Source organism: Malaclemys terrapin, chromosome 13 (genome assembly GCF_027887155.1).
Source record: "Malaclemys terrapin pileata isolate rMalTer1 chromosome 13, rMalTer1.hap1, whole genome shotgun sequence".
Taxonomy (NCBI): Eukaryota; Metazoa; Chordata; order Testudines; family Emydidae; genus Malaclemys; species Malaclemys terrapin.
In genome coordinates this window covers 45,596,002-45,618,739 of record NC_071517.1, presented here as the reverse complement: position 1 = coordinate 45,618,739, position 22,738 = coordinate 45,596,002, and the positions used below count along the sequence as shown (strand labels likewise).

General features: G+C 65.2%; 2 protein-coding genes across 2 annotated transcripts; one reads left to right on the top strand and one right to left on the bottom strand.

Moving 5' to 3' along the window:
- Positions 1-8,064: 8,064 nt before the first annotated feature.
- LOC128847932 (zinc finger protein 271-like) lies at positions 8,065-14,683 on the top strand. The gene is made up of 3 exons (XM_054047659.1): positions 8,065-8,228; positions 8,713-8,820; positions 9,869-14,683. The coding sequence occupies exons 2-3, from the start codon at positions 8,748-8,750 to the stop codon at positions 12,703-12,705; spliced, it is 2,910 nt and encodes a 969-aa protein (XP_053903634.1). The 5' UTR covers positions 8,065-8,228; positions 8,713-8,747; the 3' UTR covers positions 12,706-14,683.
- A 415-nt stretch (positions 14,684-15,098) lies between these two features.
- LOC128847933 (class I histocompatibility antigen, F10 alpha chain-like) lies at positions 15,099-21,066 on the bottom strand. Its single transcript, XM_054047661.1, has 8 exons — positions 20,855-21,066; positions 20,303-20,572; positions 19,171-19,446; positions 18,448-18,726; positions 16,349-16,468; positions 16,188-16,229; positions 15,700-15,738; positions 15,099-15,424 (listed from the first exon to the last, which is right to left on the bottom strand). Exons 1-7 carry the CDS (start codon positions 20,922-20,924, stop codon positions 15,713-15,715), a joined length of 1,083 nt encoding a protein of 360 aa, XP_053903636.1. The 5' UTR covers positions 20,925-21,066; the 3' UTR covers positions 15,099-15,424; positions 15,700-15,712.
- Between the last annotated feature and the right edge of the window lie 1,672 nt (positions 21,067-22,738).

The window sequence follows — 22,738 nt, the reverse complement described above, 5'->3', positions numbered from 1 at the left end:
AGCAGCGGGGTGTGTGTGTGTGTGTGTGTATTGCCGCTCCCAGCACAGACACCCCAGCACTGTATGGGGGCCAGCACTGACTGAGAGGGGAGAGCGCCCCCCACTGAGTCCCTGCCCCTCTCCCTAGCAGGCCAGGCCCTCTCATGGACCCACCGGAGCGGGGCTACGGCCCCAGCTTTGCAACAGGCTCTGGGAGGACCCATGGGGGGCCAGATGGAGCACAAACAGGATCTGGTCCAGGAGCTGACGCCCACTGGAATAGCGACCGCCATCTAGTGACACGACAGCGGGGGGGGGCACACCCAGAGCCGGTGCGACGACTAGGCCAACTAGGCGGCCGCCTGGGGCGCCAAGATTTGGGGGTGCCAAAAAGCGGGGTGCCCAAAGAGCAGCAACCGGCTGAGCGCAGGGCTCTGCGGGCGACGCCATCTCCCCAGCCGGGGGACGGGACGGGCAGCCCTGTATTCCCCGCTAGCGGTCGCGGTGGTCAGGTTAGCACATCTGCGGCTTTGCCCAGTGACCAAGACACGGATCCAAATCTCCCATTGGCCTTTGGGTCAGGCCTGAAGGACGGACCGCACCTGTCTCCAGCTTCATTCGGTTCTAAACGCTTTGGGGCAGAGGAGAGCGCCAGGGCCTGCCCCAATCACCCGGCAACAGCCCCATTGCTGCAGTGGAGACACCAAGGGGAAAGCAGCAGTTCACCTCCCTCTTCCCAACCCTGTACCGGGGGGAAGAGGCAGCAGGATTCAGGGGAAAGGGGACAGACCTGGGACTGAGCAGAACCTGGGTTCTGGGCCCAGCTCGGCCACTGACTTACTGTGTCATCTCGAGCAAGTCCGGGTGGCTCTGTGCCTCAGTTTCCCCATCTGTAACACGGGTATAATGAAACTTTCCTGCTTTTGTAAAGCATTTGAGATCTATGGATATAGCCTGCTACCGGTACATACATGCTCGGGGGGGGGGGGGGGGAACAGCCGCCGCCATAGCGTGTCATTACAGAAAAGGGAACTACACAGAAACCAGGAAGCTCGTTAAACGGAAATTGAAAGGCACAGTCCCAAAACCGAGATGCCTGCAAGCTGCCAGGAAACCTTTTCAAAACGCCAGAATAGCGGCTCCAATTCAATGTGTGCCCCAAAGCAAAAACCATAGGAAGAGGCCCAAAAAAGAGCCACCGTGGCTAGCCGACAAAGTAAAGGAAGCAGTGAGAGGCAAAACGGCCTCCTTTAGAAAGTAGAAGTTAAATCCTAGTGAGGAAAATAGAAAGGAGCATAAACTCTGGCAAGTGAAGAGTGAAAATATAATGAGAAGGCCAAAAAAGAATTTGAGGACCAGCTAGCCAAAGACTCAAAAACTAACAGCAACCATTCTGTTAAGTACATCACAAGCAGGAAGTGAGGCAAACAATCAGTGGGGCCAGTGGATAATCGAGGTGCTAAAGAAGCACTCAAAGACGACAAGGCCATTGCAGAGAATTCTTTGCATCGGTCTTCACTGCAGAAGATGTGAGGGAGATCCCCACACCTGAGCCATTCTTGTTAGGTGACAAATCTGAGGAACTGTCCCAGATTGAGGTGTTCTTAGAGGAGGTTTTGGAACAAATTGATACACTAAACAGTAATAAGTCACCAGGACTAGAGGAGATTCACTCAAGAGTTGCAGAACTCCTAACTGTAGCCTGTAACCTATCATTTAAATCAGCTTCTGGACCAGATGACTGGAGGATAGCTAATGTGACACCAATTTTTAAAAAGGGCTCCAGAGGTGATCCCGGCAATTACAGGCCAGGAAACCTAACTTCAGTGCCCAGCAAACTGGCTGAAACTTTAGTAGAGAACAGAATTATCAGACACATAGATGAACACAAATTGTTGTGTTTGTGCAGTTTTTGTAACAGGAAATCATGCCTCACCAATCTACTAGAATTCTTTGAGGGGGTCAACAAGCATGTGGACCAGGGGGATCCAGTGACTATACTGTACTTAGACTTTCAGAAAGCCTTTGACAGGGTCCCTCATCAAAGGCTCTTACGCAAAGTAAGCTGTCATGGGATAGGAGGGAAGGTTCTCTCATGGACTGGTAACTGGTTGAAAGATAGGAAACAAAGGGTAGGAATAAATGGGATGTTTTCAGACTGGAGAGAGGTAAATAGTGGTGTCCCCCAGGGGTCTGTACAGGGCCCAGTGCTAGTCAACATATTCATAAATGATCTGGAAAAAGGGGTAAACAGTGAGGTGGCAAAATTTGCAGATGATACAAAACTACTCAAGATAGTTAAATCCAAAGCAGACTGCAAAGAATTACAAAGAGATCTCTCAAAACTGGGTGACTGGGCAACAAACCAGCAGATAAAATTCAGTGTTGATAAATGCAAAGTAATGCACATTGGAAAACATAATCCCAACTAGACATATAAAATGATGGGGTCTAAATTAGCTGTTACCACTCAAGAAAGATCTTGGAGTCATTGTGGAGAGTTCTCTGAAAACATCCACTCAATGTGCAGCGGCAGCCAAAAAGCGAACAGAATGTTGGGAATCATTAAGAAAGGGATAGATAATAGGACAGAAAATATCATATTTCCTGTATCTATATCCATGGTACGCCCACATCTTGAATATTGCGTTCAGATCTGGTCACCTCATCTCACCAAAGATACATTAGAATTGGAAAAGGTTCAGAAAAGAGCAACTGAAATGATGAGGGGCATGGAACGGCTTCCGTCTGAGGAGAGATTGAAAAGACTGGGGCTTTTCAACTTGGAAAAGAGACGGCTAAGGGGAGATATGATTGAGGTCTATAAAATCTTGACTGGTGTGGAGACAGTGTACATGGAAGTGTTATTTACTCCTCACAAAACAAGAACTAGGGCTCACCCAATGAAATTAATCGGCAGCAGGTTTAACACAAACAATAGGAAGGATTTCTTCACACAATGCACTGCCAACCTGTGGAACTCCTTGCCAGGGCCGGCTCTAGGTTTTTTGCTGCCCCAAGCAAAAAAAAATGTTGGCTGCCCCCAACCCCAGCCCTGGGCTCTCCCCCCCCCCCACTGCACCCTCCTGCCGCCCCAGCCCTAGGCTCTCCCCCGCACCCCCCTGCCGCCCCTGCTCTGGGCTCCCCCCTTCCCCCCCACCAGTGCCCTCCCCCCACCCGCACCCCCCTGCTGCCCCAGCCCTGGGTCACTGGTAACTCGCTCCCAGGCGGGTCATTCAGCAGGAATTTTGGATGTGCACAGAACACAGACAGGATTGGTTCCCACATGGTTACAGAACTGCAGTAAAGTGGAACAATTTTCAGCTTGTGTGATTGGAGGATATCTGAATGCAGATTATAAGACTGTCCTACATAAATGAGGAAAAGTTGAGGTGCCTTTATTATTCTTTTGTTCCATTCTTTCTTTCTATGGGGAATTTGCCAATGCAATATCACTGTCTTCCAAATTGAGCTTGAGCACGCCTGAATTTTGAGGGTGTTCAAATCTGGAAGGCAGGTGCTAGATTCCCTTTCTGAATATTAGCTACATCTGGAAAGGAAAAGTCAATTTCTGCTTCCATGGCTCAGAAGTGGAAATCCTCCTACGTGCCTGGTACTGTATCTAAAGCTGCCCAGGTCCAGAGCCTCCCCTCCCTTATGTTTCATTTTAAATTCCAGTGGGATCCACATACCTCCCTTGCTAGGCTTCAGATAGAGAGGTGCAGTGTGTTATACCAATAGAATAAAAACCAGCAGGATCTTATTAAGAGGGATAAGGCAAAGATGCCACATTTATTGCAAATATAACGATAAAGCAAAAGATAAAAGTAAACAACGTTGTTTGACTACTTATTTCTTATACACACACACACACACACACACATATATATAGCGAGAGAGAGATTCATTCCCACAATCATTCATTCAAGTTCTGTATAGGTGTTTTAGTTACCAGCCTAGAAGTTGCTCATGCCAAGTTACTGGCCAGGTATCTTGGTCATGAGGATGGAGCCGAGTCCATGTCAGGTGCACCTGATGCTCCTGGAGGTTGGCAGCAGAACCAGAGACTCAAAGTCCTCAGTCTTTAGAGTCCATTCTTATAGGAATTAGTTCCTATGTTAGTCTATGGGAGCTGTTTCATCCTGCTGTTGCTGACTCAATCAGCAGATGGCACATTCCTGGTGGCTCCACACTGTTTCATCCTTCCAGGTGATGGGGTGGATCCCAGTTTACCCTTCCGGGGGTTTTCTGGTGGTCCTACTCGACACATTCTTCGGCCGATGGATACTCCCTTTCTAGGCTGGCACCTCCCTAACCATCCATGTATATCAAGCATTCATCAGCATACATTCCATCCCTTAACCATATTGTAATTTACTGTCTCCACCACTTTCGGGGTGTGAGCTAATTCCTTTGAGACTCCCGGCCCTTTAATCACAGAGGGTGGGGGTCGGTCCTAGGAGCTGTCGAATGAAGTGAAAGTCACTTAACGGCTTATAGCGTTTGTTTACCTTGTATTAATTACTTCAAGAACAAAGTCAATTAACTTGTTTGTAAGTTTTACACAGTGATAAAGTATCTTTCACAGGACAGATACAATCAATGGTTTCTACAGACAGGAGCTTACAAGTTTTATCAGAAGACCCAAGAGATTTTTGTACTTGGTGAAACTGTTGGATTTTAAAGTGTGGGGGACAAATTATGAGGGGGTCACTGTCACTTGGGGGAATCACTGTTAGTACCTTCTTTAATATCCCTACACTGTCCATTTAGTCCCCCCAAGTCTTTCTTTGGGGGTAGGGTGACCAGATGCAGGGAAGAAACTATCGGGACACATGGCGGGGGAGGGGGGTGCCCGCCGGCAGAGTCCTGCTGTCTGAGCAACACACAACAGCCCGGTGCGTCCGGCTGGTATCGGGACAAACTGCGTCCCGCCCACAGACCGGTCGGGAGGCTGGTCACCCTATCTGGGGCTGTCTTCTGAAGGGGAGAGCTGGGGCAAACCCGCCTGCCCTGGGCGCACTTGTCCCCCGTTCCCGGGGCCCCCCCTCTACCAGCCAGCTCTCCATTCACAGCAGGCTGCAGCGCATGGGGTCTCCGCTCCCTCCCTCCCTCCCCTGTTGACAGCGGCCGAGGGCATGCTGGGAAATGTAGTTCCTTCCCTGCTCCAGGGCTGGCGCTATAGGCAGGGAGCTAACGAAGGAACTACAGCTCCCAGGGCCCCCCCGTGGGCTCTCAGCTCCCCGGCTGGGTCCCGCTGCGGCTCGGCGGCTGCACTTCTGCAGGGTTGTGGGAGGGGAGGAAGTGAGTGTTATGGGGCGCTGTGGCCAGCCCCCAAGCAAAATAAAATAAATAAAAAGGATGGTCCGAATGCCGTCCCTGCAAATGTGCCGCCCCAAGCACCGGCTTGCTTTGCTGGTGCCTAGAGCCAGGGGATGTTGTGAAGCCAAGACTATAACAGGGTTCAAAAAAGAACTAGATAAGTTCCTGGAGGACAGGTCTATCCATGGCTGTTAGCCAGGATGCGCGGGGATGGTGTCCCTAGCCTCTGTTTGCCAGCAGCTGGGAATGGGCGACAGGGGCTGGATCACTTGATGATTCCCTGGTCTGTTCATGCCCTCGGGGGCACCTGGTGTTGGCCACTGTTGGCAGACAGGACACGGGGCTGGATGGACCCTTGGTCTGACCCAGTAGGGCCGTTCCTATGCTCTTCAGTTCTCATGTGTGCCAGGGCCGTGATCACGTGGGTTTGTTATTGTAGGGTTGCTCACAAGTGCCAGGGCCGTGATCACGTGGGTTTGTTATTGTAGGGTTGCTCACAAGTGCCAGGGCCGTGATCACGTGGGTTTGTTATTGTAGGGTTGCTCACAAGTGCCAGGGCCGTGATCACGTGGGTTTGTTATGGTAGGGTTGCTCACAAGTGGCAGGGCCGTGATCACGTGGGTTTGTTATTGTAGGGTTGCTCACAAGTGCCAGGGCTGTGATCATGTGGGTTTGTTATTGTAGGGTTGCTCACAAGTGCCATGGCTGTGGTCACACAGGATTGTTATCAGTCACAGTTTAGCCCCCATGTAGGGGGCGGCAGTTCTATGGGGTGGGGACACCTGGTCACTCTTTGGGGAGACATCCCTGAATTGCTCTGCTTCCTTTCCCCAGTTCTGCCCCAGAGCGGAAGCTGCTTTTCACCCCAGATTCATCCCTCAGGGGTCCGGCTCTTCTCTAAACCCCATTGCTGGGGTCAGGGCAGGTCTGGGCGTTGGGTCCTGCCCCCCTCAGCGTCCCCTATTTCCTCCAGCCCAGAGCGAGTGAGCAGACGGGTGCCCCCACAGCAGGGGGTGCAGTCCCCCTGAGGTTCCCCCCCCCGTGACAACAGCCCCACTGGACCGTGGGATGGAGGGAAGGGGGCCGGGCAGTGGCAGCCGCAGAGCCTGGACAGAGGGAAGGGGCCGCAGGCTGGTGGCACAGGTGCCCAGTCCTGGACGAACCGCTGTGAACCTTCGGCGTTCATTGTGGCTACAGGCAGGTGTCCCTGTCGCGCCGAGGACGAGACCTGGCTGACGGAAACCCCTGGGCAGTGGTGGGAGCTCAAGGGACCCTTTGAACCCATAGGAGCATTTTAAAGAGCAGTGGGTTTCCCAGTGGGTCCCTAGGGAGAGGTGGGTGTCAGCTCCCCTGGGGCAGCAAGAACTCAGCCTGCTGTGCTTGGCAAGCAGGAGGGGACGGATGGCGCTCTGCGATGCGCCTGGCACGCCAGGACAGACTGGCCAGGGGACCGCGACTCGCAGCCCACGGGGCTTGGGACACAGCAAACACCTGCGTGGGCTTCAAAGGACTGTTCCTGGCCAGGGCCGGGGGGCGCGGGGGGGGAGCGGGTACATCTTGGCCAAAAGCCACGTCCCACATCGGTCACTGTTCGCACATTTTGCTTGTGTGACCCACCGGTCGGCGTGTGTGTGCATGCATGGATGTGTGTGCTTGTGCATGGGTGTGTGTGTGCATGGGCGTGTGTGTGTGTGCATGGGCGTGTGTGTGCTCGTGCATGGACGTGTGTGCGTGCCTGGGTTTGTGTGCGTGCACACATAAGCATGCGCGTCCCGCTCTGTGCCTGGTGCCCGGCGGCCTTGTCTTCACTGGGATTGCACGCTGGGTGGTAACTCGAGGTCAGGCCCCACCTCCCCTCTGTAAGGACAAGGCCGGATGGACCCGCGTCCCCTCTCAGCCGGGGGAACTGCCCGCCCCATCGCGGCTGGTTTGCAGGGCTGGCTTTAGGACTTGCGGGGCCCGATTCGAATACCTGGCAGCGGTCCAGGTCTTTGGCGGCACTTCGGCGGTGGGGGGTCCACGCCGCGTCTTCCGCGGCACTGAAGGACCCCCATGGCCAAAATGCCACCGAAGACCCTGGAGCAGGACCCCCCCCCCCGCCAAAATGCCGTGGAGCGGACTGCCGCTGGGTGAGCCTAAGGCACAGGGCCCTCTTACCCGCATGGCCCAATTCCGGGGATTCGGGGGAATCGGCCTAAAGCCGGCCCTGCCGGTTTGTGCCTCCGTTTCCCTGTCCCGGGGCCGCACACGAGCGCTGAGCTCTCTGGGGCTTTCACACCGCGGCTGGTTAGTAGAAAATGCACCAGGACGGCTCGCCCCAGAGCCCCTGGCATGACCGCCGCTGCCTGAGTGTGCCGGGAGCCTGAGCCCCTTGCTGTGGGGGGGGGGGACTGAGCCCGTCGCGGGGGGGGGGGGGGGCGCTGAGGCTGTCACTGGGGGGGGCTGAGCCTGTCGCTGGGAGGGGGGCTGCCCCCAGTGTGACCGACACAGGGACCCTGCCTGAGTGTGCCGGGAGCCTGAGCCCATCGCTGGGGGGGGGGGGGGGGCTGACCCCATTGCGGGGGGGGGGCTGATTTCCCCCTGGGGGGCGGCTCTGAACCCAGCAGCAGCATTTTCTGCCCTGCCCGGAGCGTGTCGCTCCCAGCCGGGCCCCCCCCGCGCCGGCAGAGGCGGGTCCGGGGGCGGGTCCATGCCCCCCCCCCCCCCATCCCGGGCCGCTCTCCCCGCCCCCCCGGGGGTTGGGCTTCCTGGGTCAGCGCCGCGGCTGCATCCGCGCCCGGCCCCGCTGCTGCTCCCGGCCCGGGCGGGGGGAGCCCGGGGGCCGCGCTGGGCTGGAGCCGGAGCCGGAGCCGGAGCCGGAGCCGCCCGGGGGCCGCGCAGCGCCGAGCTCCGCCGGCGGGAGGGAGCTGCTGCGCCGGGGCCGGCAGGTGCGGGAGGGGCCGGGCCGGGCCGGGGGCTCTGCAGGGCGGGGGGAGGGCAGGAGGGGATGGGGGGCAGTGCGGGGTGGGGAGGGCGCAGCTATGGGGCAGGAGCGGCAGGCAGGGGGGTGACTAAGATCTGAACATCCTACAGCCCCCCCCCGCCCTCCCAGAGCCCCCCCACCCCGCACCCCCACCGCCCTGGGTGTCTGCAGCGGGGCCAGTGGAGACCCCAGGGGCTGTGGTACCCCCCTCTCTGCCCCCCGGTCAGCCCCACGGGCCCATCCCACCCAGTGTCCTGCCCCCTCCCTGACCCCTGGTCAGCCCCACGGGCCCATCCTGCCCAGTGTCCTGCCCCCTCCGTGCCCCCCGGGTCAGGCCATGTCCCCCGGAGCAGGCCGGGGCTGGGTTCAAATCGTGGGACATTCCCGGTAGCAGATATTCTCCTGGTGCGTCGCACGCCCTGATCTCGCCTGTCCCTGTCCCCGAGCAGGATTTCTGATCCCCGGACCGGACGCGCTCTCCCGGATGGAGCGAGGGGCAGAGCCGGGGGTCCCGGGTCCCCGGGGCGCTGAGGAGATCCTGAGAGACGCCTGCACAGGTGAGGAATCACTTAAACCGGCTCAGAAATTCACCCCTGGCTTCCTGGGGTCTTTACATCCTGGGCAGTAACAGAAGGGGCTTTACAGGCCTTCCAGGGGCTGCCCCGGCCCCCGCCGCGTGTCGTGGTTTTACAACCTCCATTTTGTGTGTGTTCCTAGCGACTTTTAGAGTCTGTCTCCATCCCTGGATGCCTGCCGGTCTGTCCATCCATAGACCTCTGTGTCTGTCTGTCCCTGGATGCTGTTTCCAGGCCTAGAAGTGCTGGGATCAGGCCCCACAGACAGCCCAGGCTGAGGCCTGACTACGCCCCCGCATCCGTCTGTCCCACTTTCTAGGTCTTACTCTGTCCCTCTGCCTCCGCCAGCCCCGGGGCTGCCTCGGCTGCTGCTCAGAGCTTGCCCAGAAGCAGCCGAGAGAAACCAGCCTGGATGGGGTCAGCCTGCCGGCAGCTCTGAAACTCACTGCTCTGGTCACTTTCCCTTTGCCCCCTTGGGAGGCGCTGAGCAGCAGCAGAGGTCCCGGATCCATGTCTGCAGGCTCAGGAAGGCAGCACAGCGAGCTGTTTCAGACGCTAGCGGTGGAAACCTGCGTGGGTTCCTGGCTCAGGGTCCTCCCCGACCAGGCCCCGATTCCCCACGGCGAGGGGATAATTCCTGCTTTGATCTCTCTGGTTTGTTCCCTTTTCCAAGCAGGGACGGCTCGGGTCTGAATCCCTCTCTCTGTCCCACGGGAGCTCCAGGCGGTTCACAGACAGACCTGGGACCGAGCCGAGAACTTTACTTCACCGGAGAAGGGAAATACCCATCTCCCCTGGGACAACCATGAAATATGGAGAAAACGACGGCCCAGTAGGGAGTAAATGAGGACTGGAAACGCGGAGGCTGTGCAGAGCGCACGGCAGGGCCGTAAGCCCGGGGTTACCCTGTGGCTGTACGATAAACCCCCAAGCAGAATGAAAATACAGCTCAGCGGTTAATAAACCCTGCTGGGGGGTGGGGGTGATTTTCCGCCCCGCGATAACACTGACCACGATCCTTTCCCCGCAGGTGATGGGCCGGCAAGCGAGGCTGAGGAGGGGGATCCCCAGCCGGAAAGGCACGTGCGAGCGGGACCACTCAGGATCGTACCGGGACAGTCCCAGGAGAGTGATCCGCCCAGCCCGGGTGCCCGCGAGAGCCAGCGGGAAAACCCTCCTGGGGAGAGAGACGCAGACCCGGCTCCCCGCGGGGTGAGCGAGGAGCTGAACGAATCCACGATCCAGGCGGTGGGGATGCCCCGTGGCTCTGTCCTGGCTCCCCGCGGGGCAGGCGAGGGGCTGAATGAATCCACGATCCAGGCAGTGGGGACGCCCCGCGGCTCTGTCCTGGCTCCCCGCAGGGCAGGCAAGGGACTGAATGAATCCACAATCCAGGCGGCGGGGACGCCCCGCGGCTCTGTCCCGGCTCCCCGCAGGGCAGGCAAGGGACTGAATGAATCCACAATCCAGGCGGTGGGGACGCCCCGCGGCTCTGTCCCGGCTCCCCGCAGGGCAGGCAAGGGACTGAATGAATCCACAATCCAGGCGGTGGGGACGCCCCGCGGCTCTGTCCCAGCTCCCCATGGGGCAGGCGAGGGACTGAATGAATCCACAATCTGCGTGGCAGGGACGCCCTGCGGCTCTGTCCCGGCTCCCTGCGGGGCAGGCGACGAGGGGCTGAACGAATCCACGATCCGGGCAGCGGGGATGCCCCACAGCTCTGCCCTGGCTCCCCGCGGGGCAGGCGAGGGACTGAATGAATCCACGATCCGGGCAGTGGGGACGCCCCGCGGCTCTGTCCCAGCTCCCCACGGGGCAGGTGAGGGGCTGAACGAATCCACGATCCGGGCGGTGGGGACGCCCCGTGGCTCTGTCCCGGCTCCCCACGGGGCAGGCGAGGGACTGAACGAATCCACAATCCGGGTGGCAGGAACGCCCCGTGGCTCTGTCCCGGCACCCCAGCCGGGGATCGGCGCCCCAGCGAGAGCTCCCGGGCCCCTGCCCCCCGGGCGGCAGTACGCCTGCCCCGAGTGCGGCCGGGCCTTCGGGCAGAGCTCCCACCTGACGCAGCACCTGCGCATCCACACGGGCGAGCGGCCCTACGTCTGCTCCGACTGCGGCCGGGCCTTCAGCGCCAGCTCCAACTTCCTGGCGCACCGGCGCACCCACACGGGCGAGAAGCCCTACGACTGCTCCGTGTGCGGGCGCAGCTTCCGCGCCAGCTCCACCCTGCAGCGGCACCGGCGCCTGCACACCGGCGAGCGCCCCTACCGCTGCGGGCACTGCGGCCGCACCTTCTCCCAGAGCTCCTCGCTGGCCAAGCACCGGCGCCTGCACACCGGCGAGCGGCCCTACCGCTGCGGGCAGTGCGGGGAGGCCTTCGCAGTGCAGTCGGGGCTGGCCGCCCACCGGAGCCGGCACACGGGCGAGCGCCCCTTCGCCTGCCCCGACTGCGGCAAGGGCTTCCGGCGCAGCTCCGACCTGGTGCAGCACCAGCGCGCCCACACCGGGGAGCGGCCCTTCCGCTGCGGCCAGTGCGGCGCCGGCTTCAACCTGGCCTCCACCCTGGTCAACCACCAGCGCAGCCACACCGGCGAGCGGCCCTACCGCTGCCAGCGCTGCGGGGCCAGCTTCGCCCGCAGCTCCACCCTGGCGCGCCACCGGCGGGGCCACGGGCCCGAGGGCGCCGGGCAGGGCGGGCGGCAGGAGGCAGAGCCCGCCCCCCAGCCGGGCCCCCTGAATCAGGGCTCCTGCCCCCTGCCCCAGCATGGCCCCCTGGGTCACAGTTCAGAGCCCCTCTCTGGCCAGGACACCCTCACCCAGCAGGGCCCTCTGGGTCACAGCTCAGATCCTGCCCCCCAGCAGCCCCCCACGGGTCATGGGTCTGATCCTACCTCCGACCAGGGTCTCCCCAGCCAGCCCCCCGTGGGTCACAGGTCAGATCCTGCCCCCCAGCAGCCCCCCATGGGTCATGGGTCTGATCCTGCCTCCGACCAGGGTCTCCCGAGCCAGCCCCCCGTGGGTCACAGGTCAGATCCTGCCCCCCAGCAGCCCCCCACAGGTCATGGGTCTGATCCTGCCTCCGACCAGGGTCTCCCGAGCCAGCCCCCCGTGGGTCACAGGTCAGATCCTGCCCCCCAGCACGGCCCCCCAGCTTGGCCCCTGGCCCCCCAGCAAGGCGAGCGCCCCTACCCGTGCCTGGTGTGCGGGAAGCGGTTCTCCCGCAGCTCCAACCTGGTGGCCCACCAGCGGATCCACGCGGGCGACAAGCCGTTCCGGTGCCCGGAGTGCGGGCGTGGCTTCCTGCGGGGCTCCAACCTGCGGACGCACCGGCGGCTGCACACGGGCGAGCGCCCCTACCCCTGCCCCGAGTGCGGCAAGTGCTTCGGCGACACCTCTGTGCTGGTCAAGCACCAGCGCATCCACACGGGCGAGCGCCCCCACCGCTGCCCCGACTGCCCACGCCGCTTCAGCCAGGCCTCGGACCTGGTGGCCCACCGGCGGGTGCACACGGGCGAGAAGCCCTACGTCTGCGCCGAGTGCGGGCGCGGCTTCAGCCGCAGCTCCAACCTGCTGACGCACCGGCGGCTGCACCGCGGCGAGCGCCCCTACCCCTGCCCCCAGTGCGGCAAGAGCTTCGGCCAGAGCTCGGACCTGCTGCAGCACCAGCGCACCCACACCGGCGAGCGCCCCTTCGCCTGCGCCCAGTGCGGCAAGGCCTTCAGCAAGGGCTCGACCCTCACCGGGCACCAGCGCATCCACACGGGCGAGCGGCCCTTCGCCTGCCCGGCCTGCTGCAAACGCTTCCGTCACAGCTCCCACCTCACCGCCCACCTGCGGGTGCACGCCCGGGAGCGGCCGCTGTGAGCCGGAGACCCCCGGCCCTGCCCCCTGGTCCTACCCGACTGCCCGCCTCTGTGCACGCCCGGGAGCGGCCGCTGTGAGCCGGAGACCCCCGGCCCTGCCCCCCTGTCTTACCCGACCGCCCGCCTCTGTGCACGCCCGAGAGCGGCCGCTGTGAGCCGGAGACCCCCGGCCCTGCCCCCCTGTCTTACCCGACCGCCCGCCTCTGTGCACGCCCGAGAGCGGCCGCTGTGAGCCGGAGACCCCCGGCCCTGCCCCCCGGTCCGACTGTGCACGCCTGGTCCGGCTCTGCCCCCTGGCTCCCACTGCACCGCCCGCCTCTGTGCACGCCCGGGAGCAGCCGCTGTGAGCTGGAGAGATCCCCGGCCCTACTCCCCGGCTCCCACCACACTACCCACCTCTATGCACACCCGGGAGCAGCTGCTGTGAGCTGGGGGTGCCATGTACTGCCCCACAGCCACATCAGAGTGCGCATGGCCAGGAGAGGTAGCCCTGAGACACGGCTCCCCCCAGCTCTGTGAGGGGAGTGTGGGCTGGTGGGTTAGAGCCAGGGGCGGGAGGCTGGGAGCCAGGACTCCTGGGTTCTCTCCCCGGCTCTGTTTTACATTCTCCAATCCTGGCTCTTGGCACTGATTTCCCTGAGGACCTGACCCCAGGGTTTGTCCCTGCGGGGGCTGCCCCCCGGTTTTGCCTTGGCTGTCTAGGGCTGCTTTTAGAGGTCATAGGCTCCAGGTGGAGGCGGACGTGGGCGCTACAGGCCCAGGGCAGGGCCCTGCTCCCGTAGTCAGGTTATTACAGTAGAGTCTCAGCTTGCATTTAACAAATGCTGTCAGCTCTCTTGGATGTGGAGAAATGCACCAAAACGGGACCCTGCCGCCTGCCTGAGTGTGCCGAGAGCCCGAACCCGGTGCCGCGAGGGGCGGCTGCCCTGAGTGTGCCGAGAGCCCGAACCCGGTGCCGCGAGGGGCGGCTGCCCTGAGTGTGCCAAGAGCCCGAACCCGGTGCCGCGAGGGGGCGGCTGCCCTGAGTGTGCCGAGAGCCCGAACCCGGTGCCGCGAGGGGCGGCTGCCCTGAGTGTGCCAAGAGCCCGAACCCGGTGCCGCGAGGGGGCGGCTGCCCTGAGTGTGCCGAGAGCCCGAACCCGGTGCCGCGAGGGGCGGCTGCCCTGAGTGTGCCGAGAGCCCGAACCCGGTGCCGCGAGGGGGCGGCTGCCCTGAGTGTGCCGAGAGCCCGAACCCGGTGCCGCGAGGGGGCGGCTGCCCTGAGTGTGCCGAGAGCCCGAACCCGGTGCCGCGAGGGGGCGGCTGCCCTGAGTGTGCCGAGAGCCCGAACCCGGTGCCGCGAGGGGGCGGCTGCCCTGAGTGTGCCGAGAGCCCGAACCCGGTGCCGCGAGGGGGCGGCTGCCCTGAGTGTGCCGAGAGCCCGAACCCGGTGCCGCGAGGGGGCGGCTGCCCTGAGTGTGCCGAGAGCCCGAACCCGGTGCCGCGAGGGGGCGGCTGCCCTGAGTGTGCCGAGAGCCCGAACCCGGTGCCGCGAGGGGCGGCTGCCCTGAGTGTGCCGAGAGCCCGAACCCGGTGCCGCGAGGGGGCGGCTGCCCTGAGTGTGCTGGACGCAGTGACACTGCTTGAGTCTGCACAGAGCCAGAGCCTGTCCCAGCGAGGGGGGGGGGGTCTCCTCCTGCCCCACTGCGTGGGGCACCCAGCGGCCGGGGAAGTGGCAGGAACACACGGCTTTCCCTGTTCCCCTTGGGTGACACGGGGGAGGTCCCAGGGTGTGGGGCAGGGGCCGGTCAGCGCTCGGCTGTGCCCAATGATTCACAGAGAGCGGCTGAGTGTGCACAGGCCCCTGTGTGGCGATTCGGGCCCAGCCCCACGGCGGCTCGTTCCCCACCGGGGAGTCCACGCAAAGGGGGTTTCCAGCGGGGGGGGGGGATTCTGTTGATTTCCCCCCTTGTGTAAATAAATGTAATGTGCAGAATTCAGCTCCGGAGTCCGGACTCCTGACTGGTGAACATGGAGCCTGCCTGGGGCAGGGTCCTGTCCCCTCTAGGGGGCGCCAGCTCCCACCCGGCCCCAGGGCAGGGACTGGCTGGCTCAGGGGGGCGGGGAATGGGGCAGGGGGCCTGTCCCCTCTAGGGGGCGCCGGCTCCCACCCGGCCCCAGGGCAGGGACTGGCTGGCTCAGGGGGGGAGGGAATGGGGCAGGGGCCTGTCCCCTGCGGGGCACTGGCTCTGATCTGGCCCCAGGACGGGGACTGGCTGGCTCAGGGGGGGCGGGGAAGGGGGCCGGGGCCTGTCCCCTGTGGGGTGCTGGTTCTGTGAATCCGCCAGCCACTTGGGTTTTGCTGCTGGGACATGTTTTGCCGCCAAGCGCTGGGGTGAGGCACCGACGCGGGTGACGATTACAAACAGTTCTTTATGATCCATATTGCAGCAATGCCCTGGCCTCGGGTGCTCGGAGCTGTACGGCCAGCAAAGGAAAGGGGCGATTTCCCATAGCCCTTAGTTCCCTGCCTTGGCGTGCGGCCCTGGGCGGGACAGCGCGGAGGGCGCGGAGGTGAGCCAGTGAACCCGGGGGCAGCGGAGTTGGAGAGCAGAAATCAATTGGCAATCAGTGCGGCCCCCAGGTTCTCAAGGGCCAGACGACGTTTCCGAATCAAGTCACGTGTCCAGCCATGGGACGCGATCTGCAAGGAACCCAGGCGTCCGCGTGGAAAATCCGGCCTGGGGGAAAAACAAGGGAATGAGCGAAAACGGACCGGGGGGTGGAGGGAAAACCTGCTGATGTCGGTAAAGGCATTACCTAGGGGAAAGGCGGGGGTCACCCCACCCCCCCAGAAACCCCACTGGGGGGGCGGAGGGGCAGACTGGCGGTACTGGGAGCTGGGGAAGTCGGCTGGAGTACCTGCTGTGGCCACGGGGGGGCGGATCTGCTCCCCCAGAAATCCCCAGGTGCGGAGTGGGGGCTGTGTAGGGGGGCAGAGGGTCACTGCACTTACCGGACCCACGGGATCATCTGTCTTCGGGCACCTCTTCCTCTGGGGGAGGAGAAGGGGGCAGGTTAGTCAGTGCATGGGGAGGGGGTGTCCCCCCCCCAGCCCGGTGTCAAGGGGGTTTGCGGGGGGGGGGTAATGCCCCAATGGGGAAGGGGGCACAGGGAGCTCCCAGGGGCATGTCTCCCATGGGGAAGGGAGTGCGTGGGGGTGGGACAGGGAAGACCTGGGGTGGAGCCCCAGGGGGAGGGGGCCCCAGGAGGTGTATCCCCGACAGGGAGGGGGCAGGGGGAATGGGGGGGCTCCTGGAGGGCGGATCCCTGTGGGGAAGGGGAGCCTGGAGGCATACCCCCTTGGGGAGGGGCAGGGAGGAGGTCCTGGGGGCAGGGCAGGGGGCTCCTGGATGGGGTTTCCCTGGGGGGGGGAGACCCCAGGGGCATATCCCCCCAGGACCCCACTCCCTGTATAAAGGGGGCGCCAGGGGGGTCTCTCACCTGAGACCAGGCCCAGTCTGGACTGTCCCAGCTTCCAGCCAGCTGCAAAGACACAAGCGGTGGGTGAGTTCGGGAGACGAGTTGTGACCGTTCTCAGCCCAGCTGATTCCCCCCCCCCCCGCGAACCGGCGCCCGAGCCCCCTGTCCTGCCCCACTCTTACCTCGTCTCCTCCACAGCAGCAGCACCCCCGCCAGGCCGGCCAGGCCCCCCAGCACCGCCAGAGTCACCCCGGCCACGGTCTTGGGGGAAACACCCCCTCTGTCCGACCGGCTCCTGGGGGCTGGGACAGAGCCATGGGGAGAACGGTTAGAAATGGGGGTGGGAGGCTCCCGGCAGCGGGGGGCTGGCAGGGCAGTGGGGGGAAGGGGGCAGTGGGGGGATCCCGGTGGCAGGTCAGTGGGGGGAAGGAGGCGCTGGGGGGGCTCTGGGGGGATCCCGGTGGCAGGGCAGTGGGGGGAAGGAGGCGCTGTGGGGGCTCTGGGGGGATCCCGGTGGCAGGGCAGTGGGGGAAAGGAGGCGCTGGGAGGGCTCTGGGGGGATCCCGGTGGCAGGGCAGTGGGGGGAAGGGGGCACTGAGGGGGCTCTGGGGGGATCCCGGTGGCAGGGCAGTGGGGGGAAGGGGGCACTGGGGGGACTCTGGGGGGGCTTTGGGGGGATCCCGGTGACAGGGCAGTGGGGGGAAGGGGGCACTGGGGGGGCTCTGGGGGGATCCTGGTGACAGGGCAGTGGGGGGAAGGGGGCTCTGGGGGGATCCCGGTGGCAGGGCAGTGGGGGGGAAGGAGGCGCTGAGGGGCTCTGGGGGGATCCCGGTGGCAGGGCAGTGGGGGGAAGGGGGCGCTGGGGGGTCTCTGGGGGGATCCCAGTGGCAGGGCAGCGGGGGGAAGGGGGTTCTGGGGGGGCTCTGGGGGGATCCCGGTGACAGAGCAGTGGGGGGAAGGGGTGCTGGGGGGGCTCTGGGGGGATCCCGGTGGCAGGGCAGTGGGGGGAAGGAGGCGCTGGGGGGCTCTGGGGGGATCCCGGTGGCAGGGCAGTGGGGGGAAGGGGGCGCTGGGGGGCTCTGGGGGGATCCCGGTGGCAGGGCAGTGGGGGGAAGGGGGCGCTGGGGGGTCTCTGGGGGGATCCCAGTGGCAGGGCAGTGGGGGGAAGGAGGCGCTGGAGGGTCTCTGGGGGGATCCCGGTGACAGGGCAGTGGGGGGAAGGGGTGCTTGGGGGGCTCTGGGGGGATCCCGGTGGCAGGGCAGTGGGGGGAAGGGGGCACTGGGGGGTCTCTGGGGGGATCCCGGTGGCAGGGCAGTGGTGGGAAGGGGGCACTGGGGGGTCTCTGGGGGGATCCCGGTGGCAGGGCAGTGGGGAGAAGGAGGTATGGGGGGGATCCTGGTGGTAGGGCAGTGAGGGGAAGGAGGCGCTGGGGGGCTCTGGGGGGATCCCGGTGGCAGGGCAGTGGTGGGAAGGGGGCACTGGGGGTTTCTGGGGGGATCCCGGTGGCAGGGCAGTGGGGGGAAGGGACGCTGGGGGGCTCTGGGGGGATCCCGGTGGCAGGGCAGTGGTGGGAAGGGGGTGCAGGGGGGGATCCCGGTGGCAGGGCAGTGGTGGGAAGGGAGTGCTGGGGGGGCTCTGGGGGGATCCCGGTGGCAGGGTAGTGGGGGGAAGGGGGCAGTGGGGGGGCTCTGGGGGGATCCTGGTGGCAGGGCAGTGGTGGGAAGGGGGCAGTGGGGGGCTCTGGGGGGATCCCGGTGGCAGGGTAGTGGGGGGAAGGGGGCAGTGGGGGGCTCTGGGGGGATCCCGGTGGCAGGGCAGTGGGGGGAAGGGGGCGCTGGGGGGGCTCTGGGGGGATCCCGGTGACAGGGCAGTGGTGGGAAGCGGGTGCTGGGGGGGCTCTGAGGGGATCCCGGTGACAGGGTAGTGGGGGGAAGGGGGCAGTGGGGGGCTCTGGGGGGATCCCAGTGGCAGGGCAGTGGTGGGAAGGGGGTGCTGGGCGGCTCTGGGGGGATCCCGGTGGCAGGGCAGTGGTGGGAAGGGGGTGCAGGGGGGGATCCCGGTGGCAGGGCAGTGGGGGGAAGGGGGCACTGGGGGGATCCCGGTGACAGGGCAGTGGGGGGAAGGGGGCAGTGGGGGGCTCTGGGGGGATCCCAGTGGCAGGGCAGTGGGGGGAAGGGGGCTCTGGGGGGATCCCGGTGACAGGGCAGTGGTGGGAAGGGGGCTCTGGGGGGATCCCAGTGGCAGGGCAGTGGTGGGAAGGGGGTGCTGGGGGGCACTTACCCCACGCAGTCTCCAGTGGCGTCTCCAGGTCCCCGTGCTTGGCCTGGCACCGCACCCCCTGGGCCTCTGCCTCGGGCGCCCCCAGGCGGCTCTGGCGCTGGTAGGTCCCGTCCCCACTGGGCAGCCCCGTGCCCGCCTCAGCCCCCGGCAGCGTCGCGTTCCCCCGCAGCCAGGACACCTCGATGTCCCGCGTGGGGAACCCCCAGGCCTGGCACCCCAGAGTCAGCCAGCCCGGGCGCCCGGGGGTCGGGCGCGACCAGGCCTGCAGCTGGGGGGCAGCTGGGGGGGAAAGATAGTGTGAGCCCAGCCCCCCATGTGTGGGGTCACCCCTCCCCCTTTCCTTGGAATCACCACAGCCCCTGATCTGTGGGGTCACCCCAACCCGAGGTCGCCCCTCCTCCAAACCATGGAGTCACCCCTCCTCCCGGCCCCCTAATCCATGGGGCGATGACCCCTGCTCAGGTAGGCCCTGTTCCATGGGGTGAGTGCCCCACCCCTAGCCCCGTTCCATGGGGTGAGTGCCCCACCCCTAGTCCCGTTCCATGGGGTGACCCCTGCCCAGGCCCCGTTCCATGGGGTGAGTGCCCCACCCCTAGCCCCGTTCCCTGGGGTGACCCCTGCCCAGGCCCTGTTCCATGGGGTCACTGCCCCCCCAGACCCCATTCCATGGGGTGACCCCTGCCCAGGCCCCCTTCCTCTGGGGCGATGCCCCCCGGCCCTCACCTGCCCTCCTGGCCCAGGCGCGCCGGCTGTGCAGGAATCGAGCCAGCCACTCCAGGCAGGTGTCCCCCAGGTAGTGGTGCAGCCGCTCCCCGAACTCGGGCTGGGCGTCCCAGCGGCGCCGCGTGGCCTCGGCCCAGGACAGAGCCGCCAGCCAGCGCCGGTTCCCCCGGTCGAACATCACCAGGTCCTGCCCGTCGTAGCCAAACTGGTACCAGCCGCGAACCACACCCCCGGGCTCCTGCTCGCAGCCCAACGCCCACTGCAGCGTGTGGTGGCCTGGGGACGGAGCCACGCGTCAGGCCACGGGCCACGGGGGGCTGGGGGGCTGGGGGGAGCATGGGGCCACAGGGTCAGGCCACGGGCCACGGGGGGTTCTGGGGCGGGCATGGAACCACAGGGTCAGGCCACGGGCCGCGGGGGTCTGGGGGGGCATGGGGCTACAGGGTCAGGCCATGGGCCATGGGGGTTTGGGGAGGCATGGGGCCACAGGGTCAGACCACAGACCATGGGGGGAGCCACGCACCAGGCCATGGGGGGATCTCGGGGGGGTCAGGGTGCTGGGGGATCGGGGGGCTCAGGGCCAGTGGGTCAGGATGCTATGGGTCGGGGGGGCAGAGCTGGGGGGCTCAGGGCACTCGGGGCCCAGGGGGGAGGATCAGGGTGCTGGGGGGCTCAGGGCTGGGAGGTCATGGTGCTGGGGGTCTGGGAGGGGGCAGAGCTGGGGGGCTCAGGGCACTCGGGGCCCAGGGAGAGGATCAGGGCGCTGGGGGGCCTGGATGCTGGGGGGTCGGGGGCTCAGGGCACGGGGGGCCGGAGAGGAGGGTCAGGATGCTGAGGGGTTGGGGGGCTCAGGGCTGGTGGGGGTCAGAGGGCTGGGGAGTCGGGGTGCTCAGGGCTGGAGGGTCAGGGTGCTGGGGGTCAGGGGGGCAGAGCTGGGGGGCTCAGGGCCAGGAGGTCATAGCGCTGGGGGGCCGGGATGCTGGGGGTCGGGGGGCTCAGGGCTGGAGGGTCAGGGCGCTGGGGGTCGGGGGGGCTGAGCTGGGGGGCTCAGGGCCGGGAGGTCATGGCACTGGGGGGCCGGGATGCTGGGGGTCGGGGGGCTCAGGGCACAGCGGGGTCAGGGGTCGCTCACCCTGCGTCTGGTTGCTTCTCTGTTTGAGGATCTCCACGTTGCGACGGAACCAGTCCTCCTTGGCGGCCCGCGAGGCGCCCCCCTGGCGCCAGTACTCGGGACCCAGCCCCTCGCCCACCCAGGGCTGGGCGGGCACCTTGGCGCGGGTGGCGCGGTCGTAGCCGTCGATGGGGGCCCCGTCCAGCAGCCCGGCCGCCCCGAACTCCAGCAGCCCCGAGGCGTCATAGGTGCCCACGTAGTGGTAGGTCAGGGAGTGGGGCCCGCTGGAGGCTGCGCCGCGGCAGGAGAGGGGGTGAGTTCGGGGAGGGACACAACTGCCCCCCCGCACGGTGCCCCCCACCTGCTCCCTCCAGCACAGCACCCCCTGCTGAGTCCCCCGCCCCGCTCCCTGCAGCACAGGCCCCGGCACCGCCCTGGGCACCAAGGCAGCCCGGATTTCCCGCTGGGGTGAGGGTGCCCCCAGTGCCCCCTCCCTGGAGCTCTCCCTCTCCTCACACCCCACTGCTCCGGCCCTGACCCCCGAGTGCCCGGCCGTTCACCCCCCTGACCCACCTGGCTCAGCCAGGCTGAGTAGGGGCCACAGCGCCAGCAACACCAGCAGCAGGGGTTTCCGGGGCCCCATCCCCACGGCAGCGATCAGGGACCCAGGCGTCCGGGAGCAGGGTGGGGCAGGAGCCCCCAGCCGGGCGGGGGGATGTGGTGGGGGTGCGTGTCCAGGTAGGGGAAGCTCGGCCCAGCAGGACCCAGCCGAGGTGCCGAGAGTGAAAATGAAAGTGGGTGACGGGCAGGGGAGGAGACTTGGTAGCTCTGATCATTAACCCTGCCTGGGACCCAGGTCGGCCTGCAGGGCCAGTGGGGGTCCCTGGGAGCTGCAGGGAGCGGGGTGGGGGCAGCAGGGGGCTCTGGCCGGGCAGTCAGGGCTCCCCATGGCCCCAGGGCGGCGCTAGGGGCTGTGCTGCAGGGGGTGGGGCGGGGGCAGCAGGGGGCTCTCCCCGGGCAGTCAGGGCTCCCCATGGCCCCAGGGCGGCGCTAGGGGCTGTGCTGCAGGGGGTGGGGCGGGGGCAGCAGGGGGCTCTCCCCGGGCAGTCAGGGCTCCCCATGGCCCCAGGGCGGCGCTAGGGGCTGTACTGCAGGGAGTGGGGCGGGGGGCAGCAGGGGGCTCTCCCCGGGCAGTCAGGGCTCCCCATGGCCCCAGGGCGGCGCTAGGGGCTGTGCTGCAGGGGGCGGGGGGGGCAGCAGGGGGCTCTCCCCGGGCAGTCAGGGCTCCCCATGGCCCCAGGGCGGCGCTAGGGGCTGTACTGCAGGGAGCAGGGGGGGGCAGCAGGGGGCGCTGTCCCCGGGCAGTCAGGGCTCCCCATTGCCCCAGGGCGGCGCTAGGGGCTGTGCTGCAGGGGGCGGGGGGGGCAGCAGGGGGTTCTATCTGGGCAGTCAGGGCTCCCCATTGCCCCAGGGCGGCGCTAGGGGCTGTACTGCAGGGAGCGGGGCGGGGGTGTGACGAAGTGGGGGTTTATTCATCTTGTTATGTTGCATGGGAGTCTTACTGTCCTATACTAATACTGTGTGTGCCTCAGTTTCCCTTTGTGCTGCACCAATCCTTGGTGGGAATTGGGGGTGTGATTTTGCTGAGGCCCTGGGGCAGGTGGGGCTGCCCAGCTGTTTGCACCTGTGTAACTTGAGAGCCAGGAGGGGTGTGTGACCAGGTGACACCTTTTGCCCTGTGGGGGATTTTCTTGTTTTCCAATGGTTTGCATGCTGAGGGGGTGGGACTCAGTTTCCCTGGGTGTCCCAGCCGGTCCTGGCCAGTGGGCGGACAATGGGCTGTGGGGAAAGGACCCCGGTGACCGGACCAGCCGGTTCCAGCCAGAGGGGCCAGAGGACAGAAGAGGGGAGAGGGGGCCCAGTGACCCTGTTTCCCTGGAGAGAAGACAATGGACAGAGGCGGGGCCTGGGGCCGGGGATCTCAGATGCCCAGCTGGGAGCAGGGGGGCTCTGGGCTGGAGAGGGGGAGCAGGCAGAGCCCCCCAGGATGCAGAGAGACTGGGATGTGCTGGGCTGAGGGAGGCCAGGCCTGAGGGTCAGAGAGTTTCCTGTGCTGTGTTCAACGCTCAATAAACCTCCTGTGTGACGCTGGCTGAGAGTCGCTCCGGGCTAGAGAACAGGGCGGGAGGGTTGGGGGGGCATCGTCCCTTCGGGGGTGGAGGCCCCGGGGGCGCAGAGCGAGGGGACTCCCTGAGGGGGCCCACGGCAGAGACAGACGTGCTAAGGCTCCGAGAGGTGCGGCTCCAGGTGGAGGGGCCTGACCCCGGGAGAGAGTGGCCCCCGAGAAGGGCTGTCGCACTGAAAGGGGCATCCCCCCACGGACCGCACGGGGCCAAGAGTGGGCACGATCTGTGAGTCTGTGACACCCGGGAAGACAGACAAAGAGGAGAGGAGGGT